Raw genomic sequence first — 21613 nt, 5'->3', positions numbered from 1 at the left:
GCACCACCATGCTGCTGCTATTCTGTCCTACTGCTTTGCACTCAAGCTGCAGTGCCCTGAAGCACTTCAGATACTCAAACTCCTCACCAGCTTTGTTCAGACTCCCACTCACAGGCAGAACAATTCTTTTACTTTACTTTGATCTCCAAGGTGCTCAAGCAACTTAAAATGCTCTCTGCATAGTGTGTGAGCTGGGTGCCCACAGGGCTGTGAGCTGAGGTATTGACAGGGAGGTGCAGTGCTCAGTCGTGGTATCAACTATGAATGTGTGTCCACCACAGAGGCCCACAGGGTGGGGGCTGGAAGGGATCTCTGGAGCTCACCCAGGCCAACCCCCTGCTCCAGCAGGGCACCCACAGCAGCTTGCCCAGCAGCACAATGCCCAGGGGGGGTTGGAAGCTCTCCACACAAGGAGACTCCACAACCTCTCTGGGCAGCCTGCTCCAGGCCTCCAGCACCCTCACAACAAACAACTTTCTCCTCCTCCTCACATGGAACCTCCTGGGTTCCACTTTGTGCCCACTGCCCCTTGGCCTATCCCTGGGCACCACTGAGCAGAGTCTGGCCCCAGCCTCTTGTTCCCTTTTTAGCTCTTGCTCAGCTCCCCTCTGGGGCTGCTCTTCTGCAGGCTCTCAGCCCCAGGGCTCTCAGCCTTTGCTCCTCACAGAGCTGCTCCAGGCCCCTCAGCAGCTCTGCAGCCTCCCCTGGACTCTCTCCAGCAGTTCCCTGTCTCTCTAGAACTGGGGAGCCCAGAACTGGACACAGTAGTCCAGCTGTGGCCACACCAGGGTGGAGCAGAGGGGCAAGATAACCTTCCTCAACCTGCTGCCCGCACTCTTCTTCATGCACCCCAGGACTCCACAGACCTCCTTGACCACAAGAGCACACAGCTGGCTGGTGCTGACCTTGCCCACACTCAGTGAAGGCTGAGTCTCTTCAACTGCTTTGATTTGAGTCACTCCCCAGCCCCTTCAGAGCTGTCTGCAGACCACAGGCACCTACTTAAGGAGCTCAGAGGCTCAAAGGGCAGTGGAATTAGCATGAGGGCGGAGGAGAGTTGTTCAGTCACAAGTGGCCTGTTTGGGAATGCTGCAGGAAAAAAGCAGGCTTTGAAGGTTGTTGCTTTTCTGTTGCTTCTGCTGATCTTGAGGTTTGATTAACCCAGAACTGAGCAGTCCAATGGATGATGTAAATCTCTTTCCTTGGGTTGGTCTCTCCAGGCATTTTGGATCAATAGAAGTTTGTAAGGGAGGAGGAAAATGCAGTGGAGGAGATGAGTACCTCCAGGAAGAAGGAAAAGCAAGCATTGGAAACTTCATTGGAAAGTGCCTCTTTGGAGAGAGAAAAATCAACCTCCCAACTGCTCCAAGCACCCTGTGGAGCATTTCTGTCATGCAGTGAAACAAGCCTGGGAGTGGGAATGAGGAGCTCCACCAATAGCTTCTTCAGGATAATCCCTGCACTTGCACATGTGCAGAAGTGGCTGCAAATGAAAAGTCAGAATTTCAGCTCCCCACAAGGAGGTGGAACCACCTCTAGAGCCTGAAGCACAGAGTTGGAGCTCACTCATCAGTCCAATTGTGGCACTTCTTTACTGCAAAAGCAATAATGGCTGCTACCTGCTCTACCTTGAACCCTGGGTTCAGTTCTGGGCCACTCACTCCAAGAAGGACATTGGGGGGCTGGAGAAGGGCAACAAAGCTGGGGAAGGGTCTGGAGAACAGGGCTGGGGAGGAGCAGCTGAGGGTGTTTAGTGTGGAGAAAAGGAGGCTGAGGGGAGACCTCATTGCTCTCTGCAGCTCCCTGAAAGGAGGCTGGAGCCAGGTGGGGGTTGGGCTCTTCTCCCTAGTCTCAGGTGATAGAACAGGAAGAGGTGGCCTGAAATTGTGCCAGGGGAGGCTTAGGTTGGAGATGAGGAAAAAATGTCTTTGCTGCAGGAGTGGTCAGGGATTGGAACAGGCTGCCCAGGGAGGGGGTGGAGTCACCTTCCCTGGAGGTGTTCAAGAAACTTGAGGTCTTCTCTAGCCCAAACAACTCCGTGATGCTATGAGTGAGCTGCTGGTGGCACAGACAGCACAAAGGGAGCAGCCTCTGAACATGAAAATGGTCAAAATAAAACTGATTGTGATGTGAGGGGGGAAAAGGGAAGTGTCTGGCAGGGAACTACTCAAGACATCAACAAACCCATCCTGGACACGACTGCCAAGGGTTCAATTTCATAGAATCAGGACATGGTTTGGGTTGGAAGGGACCTTAAAGGTCATGGAGTTCCATGGGCAGGAACACCTCCCACCAGCCCAGGCTGCTGAAGGCCTCATCCAGCCTGGCCTTGAGCACCTGCAGGGAGGGGACATCCACAGCCTCCCTGGGCAGCCTGGTTTCTGAATTGGTGAGCAGTTGGAGCTGTGCTCCATCAGGCAGGCAATCATGAAAGTTAGGTGTTAAAGAGCTGTGAAGCAAGGGCTCAGCAGCTGACTGACCATGGCATGGAGCACTTCAGCAGCAAGACAGCAGAGCTCTATCCAGGAAACCTTCCCTGTCCAGGAAATCTTTCCCATCCCTCTTGGAAGGGCCATTTCTGGAGGGTTGACAGAATGCTCACCCCCAGCTCACTCCCTTCTCCCCAGTGATGTGTTTCAGGCCAGGCTGGGTGAGGCCTTGAGCAACCTGGGCCAGTGGGAGGTGTCCCTGCCCATGGCAGGGGGGGTGGAACTGGATGATCTTGAAGGCCCCTTCCCATCCAAGCCATTAAGTGATTCTGTGATGTCTCCCAAAGCAGGCAGAATTCAGCTGGAATTCACCATCACTCAGATGGCTCAGCCTCTGCACTCTGCTGCTTGCATTTGGCCTTCCTGGCAGCAGGCAGCTATTACAACCTCCAGTTTCATACAACAGAATGCTTTGGGTTGAGAGGGACCTTAAAGATCATATCTAAAGATCATCTAGTTCCAACCACACCACCACCAGGGGCTCAACCTCCTAATGCCTCTTCTTGTAACTTTCCTTTCAGGAAATCAGAGCTCCCAAATCAAATGAAGTCACCTAAAGGAGGACTGGGGGGAATGGAGCAAAACCAGAAGTGGGGAGATTGAGATTGGATGTTAGGAAGAAGTTCTTCCCCATGAGGGTGGTGAGAGACTGGCACAGGTTGCCCAGGGAGGTGGTGGAAGCCTCATCCCTGGAGGTTTTTGCAGCCAGGCTGGATGTGGCTGTGAGCAACCTGCTGTAGTGTGAGGTGTCCCTGCCATGGCAGGGGGGTTGGAACTGGCTGAGCCTTGAGGTCCCTCCCAACCCTGACTGATTCTATGAGTCTATGATTCTATAATTCTATGAATTTCAAGTCTCCCTGCTGTGAAGGGCACAAACTGGACCCCAGGAGGTTCCATCTGAACAAAAGGAGAAAGTTGTTTGTTGTGAGGGTGCTGGAGGCCTGGAGCAGGCTGCCCAGAGAGGTTGTGGAGTCTCCTTGTGTGGAGAGCTTCCAACCCCCCCTGGGCATTGTGCTGCTGGGCAAGCTGCTGTGGGTGCCCTGCTGGAGCAGGGGTTGGACTGGGTGAGCTCCAGAGGTCCCTTCCAGCCATACCATGCTGGGATTGTGGGATTGTGAAGCAGCTTTTGCTCACAGGTAAAACCCAGGCAGGCAGCTCTGGTTAGGAGCTGTACACATAAAGCCCTTTAAGTACATCTCAGAGAGTGGCTTCAGTGCTAACTGTGCCACTCTCCCACACTGTGGTCTTCCAGCTTTCTGGAATCTTGGTTTGTAAACAGCAGCCTTGTACTGAAGCCAGCCCCAGCATGCTGCATCCTGCAGCTCTACTCAGGCGCAGTTTTTGTCACCCAGGTAATTACAACCTTTCAACAGGAGCTGAGAGCAGAGCCAGCACTTTGACAGGTGCCTGCTTGCCTGTTCTTCACCTCCTCATCAGTTCCTGAAGTGGGTATTTAGCTGTTTCACTTTGTCAGCTAGCAGCTGACAGGAGCAACATAAACCCTACAGGACTTGGGTTGGAGGATTTGATAAATGTGAGGTTGTGTTCAGTGAGAGCAAAAAAAAAACCCAAAGCAAACCCAAAATGTGGTTTTATCTATTTGGTGGAACTCCTGTGCTTAATTCAGTCATTAAGCAGCTCTGATTGATACCTGCTGGAGAGGTGCTGTAATGTCTCCTGCATCTGGGAACTGCTGCCTCTCCAACCTTATCAAACATCACCACATACAAAACACCACCACAGGTCCCCAAAGAGAAAGAAAATCCCAGATCCCAGCATGGAGGGGGTCTTGATGTTTGCCAGCCATGCAGCTACTCTGGCCACAGTGGGAGGACTGCCTTAGTCTATTTAATTAATGTTCTACTTATTATAGGAAAGAAGGACATCACCTTCAAACCATCAGTGAAGGCTGAATGCTCAGAGATCCAATTCACCTTGCAAAACCACCCCCAGAGGGCATTTTTTATTCCAAGGGACAGGTTACTGAGTTCCAGAATCTCATCATGGTTGGGGTTGGAAGGGACCTCTGGAGCTCACCCAGTCCAACCCCCTGCTCCAGCAGGGCACCCACAGCAGCTTGCCCAGCAGCACAATGCCCAGGGGGGGTTGGAAGCTCTCCACACAAGGAGACTCCACAACCTCTCTGGGCAGCCTGTTCCAGGCCTCCAGCACCCTCACACCAAACAACTTTCTCCTTTTGTTCAGATGCAACCTCCTGGGTTCCACTTTGTGCCCACTGCCCCCTGTGCTGTCCCTTGGCACCACTGAGCAGAGTCTGGCCCCAGCCTCTTGCCCCCCACAGCTCCTTTGTCTCTTGCTGAGCATTGCTCAGCTCCCCTCTGGGGCTGCTCTTCTGCAGGCTCTCAGCCCCAGGGCTCTCAGCCTTTGCTCCTCACAGAGATGCTCCACAGCCTGGTAGCATTGAGAAGATTTTCTTCTACCTCCCCTTTCTTTTAATCTCTTTTAACAGAGACAGTTACAGAATCATGGAATCATAGAATGGTTCTTTTGAACTGAGGGGGAAATGGTGGTGAGAAGCTGAAGGCATGACAGACATTTTCAGAATGGGGTATTTTTAGGTTCATTCTTTCTAGAAGTGACTTAGAATTCTTCTCTTTCACTGAAGGAAGGTGCAGGTGCAGCTGAGCTGCAGGAAACAGCAGCCCTGAGATTCTTCAGCTGTGTAGGCTCCTCAGCCCCATCCAGCTGGCCAGGAGGATATTTAGAAGCATGGAATTGCTTGGGTTGGAAATGACCCTCTAAGGTCCTTGGAGTCCTTCTGAGGGCAAGGAGAGGGCTGCTCTCCAAATGCACATTTCCTTTGGAGAGGCTTGCTGAGGGAGCAGCAGCTCATTTGCTCCAATTGTGTTGTAGTTTTTGAGGCTGTAATTGCATTTTCTGTAACCTGCATTGCTTCCCCCAAAAGAAATGATGCAGCTATTTACACATAGCAATAGCCCACAAAGGAGCCAGGGAAGGGACAAAGAAGTGTTGATGAGCACCAGCAGCTTAGCCTTGTACAAAGTCTTTGATGAAGGCTAAATGTCCTTAAAGAAGCTGAAAATGCAGGTGAGAAGTGGTGAGGGGGATGAGGAACCCAGGAGGAGGCACAGGGGAGGATCCAGCAAGTCCAGAGGAGGCCACAAAGATGATCCAAGGGCTGGAGCAGCTCTGCTGTGAGCACAGGCTGAGGGAGCTGGGGGTGTGCAGCCTGGAGAGGAGAAGGCTCCAGGGGGACCTCAGAGCTGCCTGCCAGGACCTGAAGGGATCCTGCAGGAAGGCTGCAGAGGGACTTTTGCTGAGGGGGTCTAGAGACAGGCCAAGGGGCAATGGTTTGGAGCTGAGGCAGAGCAGGGGTAGAGTGGAGCTGAGGAAGAAGTTGTTGAGCAGGAGGGTGGTGAGACTCTGGCACAGGCTGCCCAGGGAGGCTGTGGCTGCCTCCTTGCTGGGGGTGCTGAAGGCCAGGCTGGATGAGACCTTGAGCAGCTGAGTCTGGCTGAGAGGTGTCCCTGGGCATGGTGGGAAGCTTGGAGCAGATGAGCTCTGAGCTCCTTTCCAGCCTAGGCCATGCTGTGATGCTATGCAGAGGTTTTACAGTGGTTTCACCTCACTTCCAGGGTGTTGGGATCGTTTCATTTCAGTTTGATGGTTTCAGTACCTGGCTTTGAGCCTCCTTTTCTGTGTAGACACCATGGATTGGGGATCCTCAGAGCAAGGACCCCTGCAGGTCTCACAGTTCCTCTCCCTGACACAGCAGGACTGAAAGCTGAACACCTGCAGCTTGGTTTCGTCATTGCTCATCTCAGGGATAAGCAGTGGGTATTGGATCTACTCTGTGCCTTTGCATTAGAATTGGGCACCTGGGGGCACCATTCCTCATCTCATCACACACCACACCACCCCCCACCCCCCCCCCCCCATCCTTTCTTGTTGGTCTCTCTGTAGATAATGATGATGCCCTCTCTTTCTGAGGTCATCCCATCCAAAGTGGGCTGCAGGAGATGGTTGGGGTTAATATGTGCCAAGAAAAGAGGATCACCTTCCATAGAGAGTGATCCTGGGAGAGGAGAGGGCTGAGGAGTCATCAGGGACACAGTTAGAGAAGCACAGGAGAAAATCAGAAGGGAGGAATAGCAGCAGGCAGCAGGACAGGTTAGAGGCTGCCCTGCTGGAAAACAGCTCCATGGAGAAAGACCTTGGAGTGCTGGTGGGCAGCAAGTTCTGCATGGGACAGCAATGTGCCCTGGTGGCCAAGAGAGCCAATGGGATCCTGGGGGGCAGCAAGAGAAGTGTGGCCAGCAGGGCTAGGGAGGTTCTGCTGCCCCTCTGCTCTGCCCTGCTGACACCACAGCTGCAATCCTGTGTCCAGTTTGGGGCTCCCCAGTTGAAGAGAGACAGAGAGCTGCTGGAGAGAGTCCAAGGGAGAGGCAGGAGGATGCTTAGGGGACTTGAGCATCTCCCTGTGAAGAGAGCCTGAGAGCCCTGGGGCTGTTTAGTGTGGAGAGGAGAAGGCTGAGAGGGATCTGATCAATGTCTATCAATAGCTGAGGGGTGGGGGTCAAGGGGAGGGGGCCAGGCTCTTTTGGGTGGTGCACAGTGACAGGACAAGGGACAATGGGTTCAAACTTGAACAGAGAAGGTTTCAGCCCAGGAGTTGTGGAGTCTCCTTCTCTGGAGCCTTTGCATCCCTGTCTGGATGTGTTCCTGTGTGACCTGTGCTGGATTCTCTGGTCCTGTTCTGGCAGGGGGGTTGGACTAGAAGATCTCCAGAGGTCCCTTCCAACCCCTACCATCCTGTGAGAGCTCTCATCCTCACCCCCAGCTGGGGCCAGGGGTGGAGGTCTCCTGGCACTCTGGTGGCTTTCCCTGCTCTCACCAGAGCGTTGGCAGGGCCACCACAGCCTGGACTGGGACTGCCTGACATTGAAATACAGCACCTGAGAGCCCCCAGCCCTGGCTCTGCAGCCAGCACAGCAAAGCTTTGCCATTCTCTGCTGGCTTGTGGCAGTAATCACTGTGTTTGGAAAGCATTTTCCTCTCCCTGTGTCTGGGCTGGAGGAGGTTATTTGCAGCATTGCTGGGAAATAGATGATTTTTACTATGGCTTGTAAAAAAAATACACCTAGGGCTGGTGTGATGAGGAGGAGGAAGGAATCTGTAAAGTGCCTGAGCTGGGCTGGGACACAGGGGAGCTGTGGATTTACAGCACTGTCCAAGGGTCAGGGCTGGTTTGGCCAACAAACAAGTGCCAGTTCCCCAATGGGAAGAGACAGGGAAGAAGGGAGAGAGACTGAGGGGCTGAGAAAGAAACTAAGGCAGCTGGGATGGAAAGAAGAACAATGCCATGGGATAGAGACACAGAGACACAAAGCAACATGGAACCCAAGCCCTGAGGGCAAGGATGGCACCACTGGCACCACTGCTGCTGGGGGCAGGCACTGGGCAAGTCCCAGCCTGGGCTCAGCAGCAGATGGGAACCGGATTCAGGAGCTGGATTCAGGAGCTGGATTGAGGAAGACAGGGATGGGGCTGGAAGGCAGAAGGGACAGAGTCCTGCTGGGACAGCAGCCAGGGAAGAAGAGGCTTGAGCCTGGGGATCCCTCAGCTTGCTGCTGCAGATGCCCTCCATGGGCTGCAATCCCTTGGTGGGCACTTGAGGCTCAGCTGTGCTGTCTGCTCCTTCCCACAGCTGCCCCCTCTGCCTTCCTGCCCCCCAAGGTGGGGCAGAGCTGTGGCAGTGCCCTTGGTGTGCAGAGCAGCAAGTGTGAGGCAGAGGCTTTGTGCCCCCCAGGCCTTGGCAGGACCTCTGCCCATCAGCTTCTGCCTGCTAGCAGCAGCCCCTGGCTGTGCCAAGCTGCCCTGAGCTTCAGCAAGAGCCTGAGTGAGCAGAGCCTGAGCTGGGCACCCACAGCCCCCAGCAGAACTGGTGCTGGTCCAGCTCAGAGCAGGACATGAGGCCAAGACAGCAGCTACAGGCAAAGCTGGAGCTCTGATCTCCAGGAACCATGGTTTGGCTGCTGGGTCATGGAGATTTGCAGCCTCCTCTGCAGCACATCAGCCTCCATCCTACAGCATGTGAGGAACTTTCTGGAGTTATTTTTGGCTCTGTGTTCCCATCCCACAGGGCTTGCATTTCCACCCCAATTTCACATCCCACAGGTTTTGTTTTCAGCCCAAGCTGCAAAGGTGGCTGCTCTTCTCTGAAATCTAGGCAAAGTCTCAAGACCAGCAGGTTCCAGCCCTCCAGGCTCTTGCAGGTTGTCAGCACAACACTTCCTGAAGGGTTACAAGTAAAAGCAGAAGGATGCCCTTTGCTGCTGTCATTGTGTCACTGGAGCAGAGCTCTGTGCATCTGCAGAGCTGATGGTGTTTGTGCAGGTAGAGCAGGAGCTGACCTCAGTGCTAAAGCCAAGGGATGCTGTCCTTGACAGGCTGCAGAGTCAGCCCAAGCCAACCTCATGAAGTTCAACAAGGCCAAGGGCAAGGTCCTGCACCTGGGTCAGGGCAATCCCAAGCACCAATCCAGGCTGGAGGAGAAGTGGTGTCAGTTGGTGACAAACTCCCCAGGAGCCAGCAATGGTCCTGCCCAGCAGGCAGCTGTGTGCTGAGCTGCATCCAGAGCAGGGAGAGAGCAGCACAGGGAGGGGATTCTGCCCCTCTGCTCTGCTCTGCTCAGACCCCACCTGCAGCACTGCCTCCAGCTCTGGGGCCCCCAGCACAAGAAGGACCTGGAGCTGCTGGAGAGGGTCCAGAGGAGGCCACAGAGATGATCAGAGGGATGAAGAACCTCCCCTATGGTAACAGGCTGAGAGAGTTGGGGCTGTTCAGCCTGGAGAAGAGAAGGCTGCAGGGAGACCTTAGAACAGCCTTCCACGACCTGAAGGGGCTCCAGGAGAGCTGGGGAGGGACTTTGGACAAGGGCTGGGAGTGACAGGATGAGGGAGAATGGCTTTGAGCTGGGAGAGGGGAGATTGAGAGTGGAGATGAGGAAGAAATTCTAGACGGGGGGTGGGGAGACACTGGAACAGGTTGCCCAGGGAGGCTGTGGCTGTCCCCTCCCTGGAAGTGTTCAAGGCCAGGCTGGATGAGGCCTTGAGCAACCTGGGCTGGTGGGAGGTGTCCTTGCCCATGGCAGGGGGTTGGAACTGGATGATCTTTAGGTCCCTTCTAACCCAAACCATTCTGTGAATTTATGAATCCCATTTTGTTCTCCTTTTGTGGGCAGCTGCACCCCACTGCACAGATTTGTCCCCCCATTATGTCCTGTCCTTAGGTGAGGTGTGAAGTTGTGCATTCAGAACTGGAAATTCTATCCATGGAGATCTGCAGTGTGTCAGTCAATTGCCAAAAAAATGACAGATTTATATAAAAATTTATCTAGAAAAAATATATAAATAATAAAGAAACATTAAAATGCAAAATAATAAATAAGTATAAAAATGCCTACATACCTCTGCCTGTCTTGTGCAAAAATAGCTGAACTTTAGAACCCTGCAAGACAGAGCATGGAGCTAAATAAGTCAGCAGAACACAGTGCATCTAAACACAAATTGTTTATTCCTGGCTATTTTATTTATACCACTCATGGGATCCTCAGCTCCTGCCATGGGAACAGCAGAGCAGAGATTTTAACTGCAGGGCTGGGCAGCAAAGTGCAGCTGTAAGAGCACAGAGCATTGACTGAAACCCCAGTCTAGCTCCTCAGGAGCAAAAGCAGAGGTCAAGCCAAATGAAATTGTGCCATCTGGTCCTGAGCCTGTGTAAGGGATGTTGGTAGGAGCTGGAGGTTTCCTGGGTGCAGCTTGCACTGGCTGGGAGGGGGAAAGGGAAGAAGGGCAGGGCATTAATGAGCTCTGCTTTGCTCAACGTTAAGAGACTGTTGGAGGGGACCTCTGAAGCCCCTTCCCCTCAGCAGCAGTCATATGAGGAACATAAAAGCTCTCCTTTCAGGTGTTTGCCCTTAAAACCCAGGCAACATCTCCAGTGTTGTCACAGTATCACAGCACCACAGTACATTAGAGGTTGGAAGGGTCAGTACTCGCTTGTTAAGCATACTGAGAGAAGCAAGTGAAGGCTGTAAAAGCCAGCAGGCAGGTGATGGTGGCACATGAAATAAGGGAAGGCACAGGTAATGATCACAGAATCACAGTATCACAGAATATCAGAGGTTGGAAGGGACCTCCAGACATCATCCAGTACAACCCCCCTGCCAGAGCAGCATCACCCAGGGGAGTCTGCACAGGAATGCATCCAGGGGTTGGAAAGTCTCCAGGGAAGAAGACTCCACAATCCCCCTGGGTAGCCTGCTCCAGGGCTCTGGCACCCTCACACCAAAGAAGTTTCTCCTCACGTTGAGGTGGAACCTTCTATGTTCAAGTTTGTATCCATTGTTCCTTGGTGGGCACACCACCCAAAAGAGCCTGGCCCCCTCCACTTGACACCCATCCCTCAGATATTTTTCTCCTGCCACTTTAGCCAACAAATCCAAAGCCTGCTGTGTGGTCAGTGACCAACTGCATTCTCTGTGTATTCAGAGGTTAAAGCAATGAAAAATGTCCACCCTTTTCCTCTTGTCAATGAAGAATTAAAAATCCAGACCTGAGTTCTTGAGGGGCTGAGGGGAGAGAGCTGTGGTTCAGCCCTCTGCAGCAGTTGGAGCTGACAGAGCTGTCAGTGGGGGCTGATTGGCCTTTTCCTCCTGTTCCTTTCCTCTGCCATAAGGAAGTGCTGGCTGTCAGGCAGAGGGTGGGGTGTGCCCTTCCTGCTTCAGCCCCTCTCTGCCCTTATGAACAGGAAGAATTCTTCCCTGCTGGTGGTTTTGGTTTGTGTCCCCCCCATGTGTTTGCCTTCTCTCCCGTGCAGGCACCACCTGTCTGATCGCGCTGCTGTCGGACAAGGAGCTGACGGTGGCCAACGTGGGAGACTCCCGAGGGGTGCTGTGTGACAAGGATGGCAATGCCATCCCCCTCTCACATGACCACAAGCCCTACCAGCTGAAAGAGAGGAAGAGGATCAAGAGAGCTGGTGAGTCCTCACCTCTTTGCTTTGCATTGAAGGTTCATCTTCCTGCCTTCCTCTGCTCTGTCAACAGCAATTCCCCTGAGGCTGGCAAGGGCCAGGCTGAGGCACCCACAGAGCAACTCCTCTGTTACTAATACAGCACTTGGCAGAGGGGTGGGGTGCTGCAGGCAGAGAAATGGAAGCCTAAACCTATGCCTTAGTGAGCCAGTGTAGGAGTAAGAGCAGTCCTGCAGAGAAGGACTTGGGGGTGCTGGGTGGGGGTGAGAAGCTGGACAGGAGCCAGCAATGGGCACTGGCAGCACAGAAGGCCAAGGGCAGCCTGGGCTGCATCCAAAGCAGTGTGGCCAGAGATGGAGAGAGGGGATCCTGCCCCTCTGATCTGCTCTGGGGAGACATCACCTGCAGTGCTGTGGCCAGCACAAGAAGGACATGGACCTGATGGAGCAGGTCCAAAGGATGCCACAAAGATGATCAGAGACTAGAGAACCTCTGCTGTGTGAACAGACTGAAGGAATTGGGACTGTTCAGCCTGAAGAAGAGAAGGCTCCAGGGAAATCTCAGAGCTGCATTTCACTATCTGAAGGGGGCCTCCAGGAAGGCTGGGGAGGGACTGTTCAGAAGGGACTGTGGGGACAGGACAAGGGGCAATGGTTTGAAACTGGAGCAGGGCAGAGTTTGGACATCAGGAGAAGTTCTGCACAGTGAGGGTGGTGAGACACTGGAACAGGCTGCCCAGGGAGGTGGTTGAGGCCCCATCCCTGGAAACATTCAAGACCAGACTTGCTGTCCCTGGGCAGCCTGATCTAGTTGAAAGTGTCCCTGCTGCCTGCAGGGGGGTTGGACAGGATGACCTTGGAGGGTGCCTTCCAACCCGATGCAATCTGTGACTCTGAATCTTCAGCAGCTACTTGGCTGCCCTGCCCAGTTCTCTTCTGACCTCTGCAGGGAGCAAATGAATAAAGAGGAGCAGCAGCACTCCAGGCCTCTCACACCAAACCCTACCAGCAGCAGTTGTAGGAGAGGCTGGGTCTGAAGCAGAGTGAGGTTGAGTTGCTAGAAGCAGCAGAGCATGAATCTAAGTCATCGGCGCTGGGTTTTGTTCCCACCCAGTGGCTGGTAACAAGCACCAACATGTAAGCTGTAGAAGGAGCACAGGGATAGAACAACAAGCAGCAATCTTTATGCAATAAATCTTTCCAGCTTTCATCACTTGTCAGTTTAGTGACCTCCTGGGCTAGAATTTTCATTTGGACCATCGAAGTTTAAAAGCTAATTTTCCAGGAATATGTCAAAAGCCTCTTTTGAACCCATTTCTGCTTTGGCTCCTGCAGAAGCAGCAAACTATTTGACAAAGAGTTTTGCTCTTGTGTATGTTACAGCTACCAATGAGCACTGCCTCTGGAGGTGCAGTGGTTCTGCTTCCACAGCTGCCTCGGGGGAGTGCAAAGACTGAGTTTTTGCCTTAGAATAAAACATTTTTTTCCCTGAGTATCAAACATTTCTAAAGCCCAGAGGGTCAGCAGCAGGCTGCCAGCAGCGCAGGCGTCCATCCCTGCGCTGCCCTCCTGGCTTGCCTGCAGCCCCCAGGAGCAGTGAGAGCAGTGGGGATGCTTCCTGCTGCTCCCTTTCCCTGAGGGCATGCAAAAGCCAGCAGGTCCTCAGAAGGAACAGCAAAACCTTGGCCTCCCTTTGCTCCAGCTCTGTGTTCCTCAGATCTCGAGAGCTGGCTGTAAAATCGTTGCCTGCCCAGCCCAGTCCAGGACCTCCCTGCAGTTCCTCACTTAGGAGAAAAGGAATCACCTGGGAGCTTAATTTGTCTAAGAGTGAGGCTTTGTAACACAGGGAACGTGGAAAATGGGCCTGGAGTTTTGAAGGAATTTCCACCTTGGCAAGAAATAATTTTAATGGCCAAGTAGGTGAATGTTAAAACCACCTGCAGCTGGAGAAGTTCTCTCAGGCCCAGTGCCTTACTGACTCTGCTTCTCTCTCAGCCACTGCCCTGTTGGTTTACCATAGCAGGGCCTCAAAGTGCTGTGACAAACACACAAACCAGTAGACACTGGTGGAGCTGGCAGGGGTCAGGGCTGGGCAGGGCATCAGACCAGTGCCAGAGGCTCTCCAGGAACCTCTCTGCCTTCCCCAAGACAAGAGAAAGGGAAGAAGGGAGAGAGACTACAACTACCTGAAGGGAGGTTGTAGCCAGGTGGGGGTTGGGCTCTTCTCCCAGGCAAGCAGCACCAGAACAAGAGGACACAGTCTCAAGCTGTGCCAGGGGAGGTTTAGGCTGGAGGTGAGAAGAAAGTTCTTCACAGAGAGAGCTGTTAGCCCTTGGAATGTGCTGCCCAGGGAGGTGGTGGAGTCACCATCCCTGGAGGTGTTCAAGAGGGGATTGGATGTGGCACTTGGTGCCATGGTTTAGTAGTCATGAGGTGCTGGGTGACAGGTTGGACTTGATGATCCTTGAGGTCTTTCCCAACCTTATTGATTCTGTGATTCTGTGATAGTGATGGGCTGGGAAAGAAACTAAGGCAGCTGGGATGGAAAGAAGAACAATGCCATGGGATAGAGACACAGAGACACAAAGCAACATGGAACCCAAGCCCTGAGGGCAAGGATGGCACCACTGGCACCACTGCTGCTGGGGGCAGGCACTGGGCAAGTGCCAGCCTGGACTCAGCATCAGATGGGAACCGGATTCAGGAGCTGGATTGAGGAAGACAGGGATGGGGCTGGAAGGCAGAAGGGACAGAGTCCTGCTGGGACAGCAGCCAGGGAAGAAGAGTCTTGAGCCTGGGGATCCCTCAGCTTGCTGCTGAAGATGCCCTCCATGGGCTGCAATCCCTTGGTGGGCACTTGAGGCTCAGCTGTGCTGTCTGCTCCTCCCCACAGCTGCCCCCTCTGCCTTCCTGCCCCCCAAGGTGGGACAGAGCTGTGGCAGTGCCCTTGGTGTGCAGAGCAGCAAGTGTGAGGCAGAGGCTTTGTGCCCCCCAGGCCTTGGCAAGACCTCTGCCCATCAGCTGCTGCCTGCTAGCAGCAGCCCCTGGCTGTGCCAAGCTGCCCTGAGCTTCAGCAAGAGCCTGAGTGAGCAGAGCCTGAGCTGGGCTCCATCCTGCAGTGCAGCTGTGCCAGAGGGACCTGACTCCCACCACCCATTCCTTGTCATGTGGAAGTACAGCAGAGAACCACAGCACCATGGCACATTTTGGGTTTCCACCTTCACATTTCCCCTCCCAGCTGCACTGCCCAGGCCGCTGCAGGCAGCTCTGCAGTGCCTGCACATCTCTGTTAGCAGGCTGAGGCTTCATTTCAAAGTGAAATCCATGTGGCCATGGCTGAGTAGCTCTGCTTCAAACCTCCCTCTGATAGAAATCAGTTTGAGGCAGCCCAGAGGAGCAGCTCAGAGCAGAGCCTGAGGTGTGCTCTGCATTTCAGTAGGGTTTAACATGAGGATGGCAACTCTAAGCTAACCTCTCATTTTTCACTGCCATGCTGGAACTTCAGGAGCTTCACTGCTTGCTACTTTCAGTGGATGGAGAAGGAATTCAGTGCCTCTCTCTTCCTGCTTCCCAAAAGCTGTCTCCAAAGTCTTGGCCAACTCACAGCCTGCAATTTGTTTCCATCTGTCAGTCCAGCATGGCTCAGGCAGCTCTTGCTGCCCCAGAAGCCACCACTCAGGTTTCTCATGGGAGGTGCCAGCAGTGGTCAGCAGGTCTGGATCTCCACTGCCTTACTGTCCCCAGGGGCTGGCTGGGACACCCACATGAGTGCTGTGCTGCCCTTGTCTCTGCTCCACCCCTGTGGGACAGAGGAAGGCACATCCCATGGTACAAGGATGCTGCTTTCACAGATTCACAGAATGATCTGGATTGGAAGGGGCCTTTCAAGGTCAGACAGTCCAGCCCCCTGCAGCCAGCAGGGACAGCTGCAACTAGAGCAGGTTGCTCAGAGCCCCAGACAACCTCACCTGGAATGGTCCCAGGCATGGGGCATCTACCACCTCTGTGGGCAAGCTGGGACAGGGTATCACCACCCTCATCTTAAAAACATTTCTTCCTTCTCTCCTGAATCTCCCTCTTTCAGTTCAAACCATCCCCCCTTGTCCTGTCACAACAAGCCCTGCTCAAAATCTATTCCCAGCTTTCTGATCAGCTCCATTCAGCACTGCAAGGCCACCAGAAGCTCTCCCTGGAGCCTTCTCTTCTCCAGGCTGAACAACCTCAGCCTGTCCTGGTTTTCTCCAGCAAACCCCTGACCAGGAGCCTGAGCTGTGTTTGTAGCTCCAGCATAAGGCAGTGGCCTTGAAACAGCCCAGGTTTGGCTGCTGAGGAAGCCCTGGGTTGTAGAGCCAGCAGGTGAGTGGCATGGACAGGAATTCAAGTCATTCACCTTGGAGATAATCCTCTGAGCTCAGCTCTGGCTGACACACCAAACATCTGTGCAGCTGCCAAAAGGCTTCTCTTCCTTTAATACCTTTTCTCCTCTGGTGGCAGCCAGTGCTGCAGGACATCTGCTTTTCAGGAGCATTTCTGTGTTCTGCAGGGGTGGCTCTGTAAGAGAACACATCAGAGGTGCCAGCAGACACTTCAGCAAACCACAGGAATCCAGCTCGTGCCATCAGCAGTTCTGAGAGTGGCACCAAGAAACCACTCTGTGCACGTAAGCAGGACCTGCAGGCTGGAGCAGGCCTGGCACAGAGAGCCAGCAGCAGCAGCTGTGTCCTCTGCAAGAGCAGCAGCAGGCACAGCCACTGCTCAGCCCTCACTGTGGGGAAAGCATCTACTCAGAAATGTCTCTTCCCAAGTGCATTTTGCTTCCCTGGCATCCCAACCCATACAGAGAATTGTTTTGGTTGGAAAAACCCTCCCAGATCATCCAGTCCAACCATTAACCCAACCAAACCGTGGCCACTAAAACATGTCCCCAGGTGCCATGGCCACGTATTTCTTGAACACCTCCAGGGATGGGGACTCCACCACCTCCCTGGGCAGCCTCTTCCAATCCCTGACCACTCTTGCAGCAAAGAAATTGTTCCTAATCTCCGACCTAAACCTCTCCTGGCACAGTTTCAGGGTATTTTCTCTTGTCCTGTAACCTGATACTAGGGAGAAGAGACCAACCCAGTTCTCCTTTCAAGGAGTTGTAGAGAGCAATGAGGTCTCCTCTCAGCCTCCTCTTCTCCAGGCTGAACACCCTCAGCTCCCTCAGCTGCTCCTCCCCAGCCCTGTTCTCCAGACCCTTCCCCAGCTTTGTTGCCTTTCCCTGGACCTGCTCCAGCCTCTCAATGTCCTTCTTGGAGTGAGGAGCCCAGAACTGAACCCAGTCCTTGGCTTGCAAGGTTAACAACACAGTGAGTGACATGAGAATGAAGGCTGAGTGACATCCAGGGTTGTACTCCATGTTTTAGAGTCCTCATCACACATGCAGCCCCCCTGGGATGGTGAGTAGGTGGCTGTGACACCTTCAACACCCTCAAAAACTACATTCTCATCCTACCCACCATCCTGGTTGGATGAGCAGTTGCAGTGGGCTCACCAGTGACTATGGAAGGAAACATCTTCCTAACAGAGGCTCCACAGAAGGATCCATGAAAACACACAGCTAAAAAGTGTTGATTTCTGTTGGGCTGAACACAAATCCAGTTTCAAGATTTAAAGGGGAATGGAGGATGACATGAAATGTAGCCTCACCTGAGAGCAGAAGGCCTTTGCAGATCAGATCAAGCAGCCAGGAATGGAAAGGCTGTCAGAAGATTGAGGTGGCAGACAAATAACTTGGGGGTTGGAGTGCTGAGCTGCAAACTTGTGATAAGAGCAAAGACATTTGTTAAGAGCAGGGGAGCAGGCAGTGTGGAGATAACAGAAGCCAACAGTTCTCCCTTTGTGGTTGTATATTTCCATGTCCCACCTTTGCAAGCTGTTTGTCCTCAGGTGACTTTCAAGATGACAAGAACATGATCCTGCTCTGGCAGGGGGGGGTTGGACTAGATGATCTTTCAAGGTCCCTTCCAGCCCCTGAAATCCTGTGACTCTGTGAATCATGGAATGGTTTGGGTCAGAAGGGACCTTCAAAGGTGGTGAGACACTGGAACAGGCTGCCCAGGAAGGTCATGGCTGCCCCCTCCCAGAAGGTGTTAAGGCCAGGCTGGATGAGGCCTTGAGCAACCTGGGCTGCTGGGAGGTGTCCCTTGCCCATGGCAGGGGGTTGGAACTGGATGATCTTTAAGGTCTCTTCCAACACAACCCATTCCATGAATCCATGTAAATCAGTCAAATCTCACCTTGTGTTTTTCTGACTTGAAGTTGCACACAGAATAACACAGAATTAAGCAATCTGGAAAAGACCTTTGAGATCACCCAGTCCAACCTATCACCCAGCACCATCCAATCAACTCAACCATGGCACCAAGGGCCTCATCCAGTCTCTTTTGAAACACTTCCAGGGATGGTGACTCTACCACCTCCCTGGGCAGCACATCCCAGTGGCCAATCTCTCTGTCTGGGAAGAATTTCTTCCTCACATCAGCCTAAACCTCCCCTGGGGCAGCTTGAGACTGTGATGGGTTTGTTCCCAGCAGTGCTTTGCTCCTTTCTGACCCAGCTCATTCCAGGCTGTTTGCTAGAACAGCCTAGAGGTGTTTGGGCTTTGTTCACTTGCTGCTTTGCTTTATGCCTGGAGGTGAGCTGTGAGTGCTGATGCAGGGTGTTTGCAGGGGTCTTTGCTTCACACCTCCTCTGAAGTGGGGAACTGCACAGAACAAAGGGAATGGCTCACACCAGGACATAAAGAGTTGCTTACATGGCTTTCATCTTAACATTGCCATGAGGTAGCTGAGCTTGAAGTCGTGTGGTACAGGAACAGCTGTGTTCAGGACCTTGTCAGGACCTCTGGGGGAGCAGAGAAGCATTAAGCTGCTTCCTTTGAAAGCAGAACCAGTCCACTGAGGATCAGCAGCAAAACATTCCCTGCTTCAGCTCTTCCAGCAGCACCAGTGGCAGCAAACCAGCTCTTCCCTGGAGAACTCCTGCTCTGCTCTGCCGTGGTGAGACCACACTTGGGATACTGTGTCCAGTGTTGGGCTCCCCAGTTCAAGAGAGACATAGACCTGCTGGAGAGAGTCCAGTGGAGAGCTGCAAGGATGACTGGGGCAGTGGAACATCTCTGCTGTGAAGAGAGCCTGAGAGCCCTGGGGCTGTTTAGTCTGGAGAGGAGAAGGCTGAGAGGGATCTGATCAATGTCTATCAATAGCTGAGGGCTGGAGGTCAGGATGAAGGTGCCAGGCTCTGTTTGGTGGTGCCCAGTGATAGGACAAGGAACAGTGGGTACAGGCTGGAACCCAGGAGGTGCCACCTCAACATGAGGAGACACTGCTGTATGGTGAGGGTGACAGAGTCCTGGAGTATGCTGCCCAGAGAGATTGTGGAGTCTTCTCTAGAGTCATTCCCAACCCAGCTGGATGCATTCCTGTGTGACCTTGCTCTAGGTGATCCTGCTTTGGAAGGGGGGTGTGATGGTTTGAAACTGTCTTTTTAATTTTTTTCCTTGCAAAGTTCAAAACAGAGAAAGTGAAAGAATGTAAATAAGTCACTATTGGGTGTAAGAAAGCAAAATACTGACTGTTCTAAACACTTCCATTGGATAGATAGAAATGTTTAAGAACTATTACCCAAAACAAAGTAGGCACTCTGCACATTCTGCTTTCTCACAGGCCAGATTGGACTGTTGAAAGGTGAATGAGTTTTGCTGATGACTCTCTGTGACTCTCCAGCTGACGAATCAAGTTTTGAATGGGCACCAAAGAGTCTGTATTGTCTGTGATGCACAGTTTGGGAAGCAACCAGCAGCTTCACATCCTCTATCTCATGTTGTCCCACAACTGCAGATTCATCTGAAAGCTCAGGTCTAATAGACCATCTGCCAAGTTGGCAGGTACAGAGGGATTCTGTGCAGGGTCAACAGGCAGACACCATTAACAAGGCACAGTCTCCTCCTCCTCCCTCTGCTGCCGGGACAGACGCAGCAGTGGCTGCAGGATCTCAAAGCATACCTGTTGACCCTGCACAGAATCCCTCTGTACCTGCCAACTTGGCACAGAATTCCTCTACTCCTTCCAACTCTGCTGTGAATGTGAAAGCCAATCCAGTAAATTTGGTTGCCACTGTCACCAGAAAGTGCAAAGGAGCTGCAGGAGGAGATGCAGATGCTGCAGGAGATGGTGCAGATGGAGATGAGGGTCCTTCTACTCAGGGTCCCTCTGTTAAGAAAGATCCTTCTGGTGAGGAAGAGAAGGTTAGCCTTAAAACTCTGGTAGACCTCTTGAGATGTAGGTCAGGATGTAGACCTTGGTAAATTAGCAGCTGCTGGTAGTGCCTCTGAACTCAAGGAAATTCAAAGGAGGAAAATTGAAGTTGTCTATCAGACCTGAGCTTTCAGATGAATCTGCAGTTGTGGGACAACATGAGATAGAGGATGTAAAGCTGCCAGTTGCTTCTCAAACTGTGCATCACAGACAATACAGAACCAACCGTGACTCTTTGGTGCCCATTCAAAACTTGATTCGTCAGTTGGAGAGTCAGAAGGTCATCAGCAAAACTCATTCACCTTTCAACAGTCCAATCTGGCCTGTGAGAGGGGGACTGGACTCAATGATCTCTGGAGGTCCCTTCCAACCCCTAACACTCTGCATAAGGTATAGAATCATTGAATGGTTTGGGTTGAAAGGGACCTTCAAGATATCCAGTTCCAACCCCCTGCCATGGGCAGGGACACCTCCCACCAGCCCAGCTTGCTCAAGGCCTCATCCAGCCTGGCCTTGAACACCTCCAGGGAGAGGCCTTCCACAGCCTCCCTGGGCAACCTTGTTCAGTGTCTCCCCAGCCTCACTGGAAGGATCTGTGACCCCTGGGGACCTGAGGATGAATATTTGGGTGGGTGTGGCAGGAAGGCAGAGCAATGCTTTGACTTTCCCAAGCCCTGCTCTCAGTGTTGTTGTTTCTCTCCAGGTGGCTTCATCAGCTTTAACGGCTCGTGGCGCGTCCAGGGCATCCTGGCCATGTCCCGCTCCCTAGGAGACTACCCTCTGAAGAACCTGAACGTTGTCATCCCTGACCCTGACATTCTTACCTTTGACCTGGACAAACTGCAGCCAGAGTTCATGATCCTGGCCTCAGATGGGCTGTGGGATGCCTTCAGCAACGAGGAAGCCGTCCGGTTCATCAAGGAACGCTTGGATGAGCCCCACTTTGGTGCAAAGAGCATAGTCCTACAGTCCTTCTACAGAGGGTGTCCTGACAACATCACAGTGATGGTGGTGAAGTTCAGGAATAGCAGCAAAACAGAAGAACAGTGATGGATGGCCAGAGGCTGAACTGCAAACAGACTCTCTGACGTTTTAAACCTAGTAGAAAGCTCTTGTCACGCCGTTCAGATCCCACCCAAGAGGAGGAGATCCCCCTGGGCTTTGTCCTTGGCTTAACAAAGGAGCAATACAACACATCCCCTCTGAGTGCAGACAAAGGGTTTGTTCACTTCTCCCTGTCTCCTGTGCCCTCCCTGCTCCTCACAAACTAACTGTAACCTGCCATTCTCTTCTGTAGACTTCTCATCTGATCCCTCCCCTCTCATTTCTGATGGTCGAGAGGTTCCTTCAGGTGCAGAGCAGGGGCAGGGCAGTGACTCTGTGTTCACTCCTGGCTGTGACTCTCCAGAACGATGCTCTCATCTTCTCTCTTCTCTTTTCTTTCTGTTGTTTTTTTTTTTTGGTTTGTTTTTCATCTGTGCAGCAGAAGGTTTGTGGATGTGAAGGAGGAAGAGGAGCCAACTATTAGCCTGCTAGCAGAGAACTGGCTGCCTCGCTTTGCTGAACCTCCCCTCACATCAATCCCTGCCAAGCATGTGATGAGGTCTGGCTGCTGGATGAGCTGAAGCCACATTCATTCACTCTGTGCATTACTCTCAGAGTGTTCCCTCTATGCCATGCTGTGTCCAACCAAGTCCTGTAAAGCTCCAGCAGAACACCTTCTCTGCCAGCAGCTAGGTCTGTTGTGACAGCAGAGTGTCTGTGATTCACCAAGGCTCACCCACATGTTAGGCTTCTGACATGGACT

The 21613-nt window shown here is 52.8% G+C and overlaps 1 protein-coding gene across 1 annotated transcript in view; it reads left to right on the top strand.

Annotated features, from left to right (window-relative positions):
* Positions 1–20856, top strand: part of PPM1L (protein phosphatase, Mg2+/Mn2+ dependent 1L) — a 126615-nt gene extending 105759 nt beyond the window's left edge. Inside the window, exons 3-4 of the mRNA XM_054386211.1 lie at positions 11352–11513; positions 20510–20856. Of these exons, the coding sequence (XP_054242186.1) occupies positions 11352–11513; positions 20510–20856 (509 nt within the window). The remainder of the gene's footprint in view (positions 1–11351; positions 11514–20509) is intronic.
* Positions 20857–21613: the final 757 nt, after the last annotated feature.

This window comes from Indicator indicator, chromosome 13 (genome assembly GCF_027791375.1).
Source record: "Indicator indicator isolate 239-I01 chromosome 13, UM_Iind_1.1, whole genome shotgun sequence".
Taxonomy (NCBI): Eukaryota; Metazoa; Chordata; class Aves; order Piciformes; family Indicatoridae; genus Indicator; species Indicator indicator.
The sequence above is the reverse complement of the archived record's forward strand: the minus strand, read 5'-3'. Positions and strand labels throughout refer to the sequence as shown.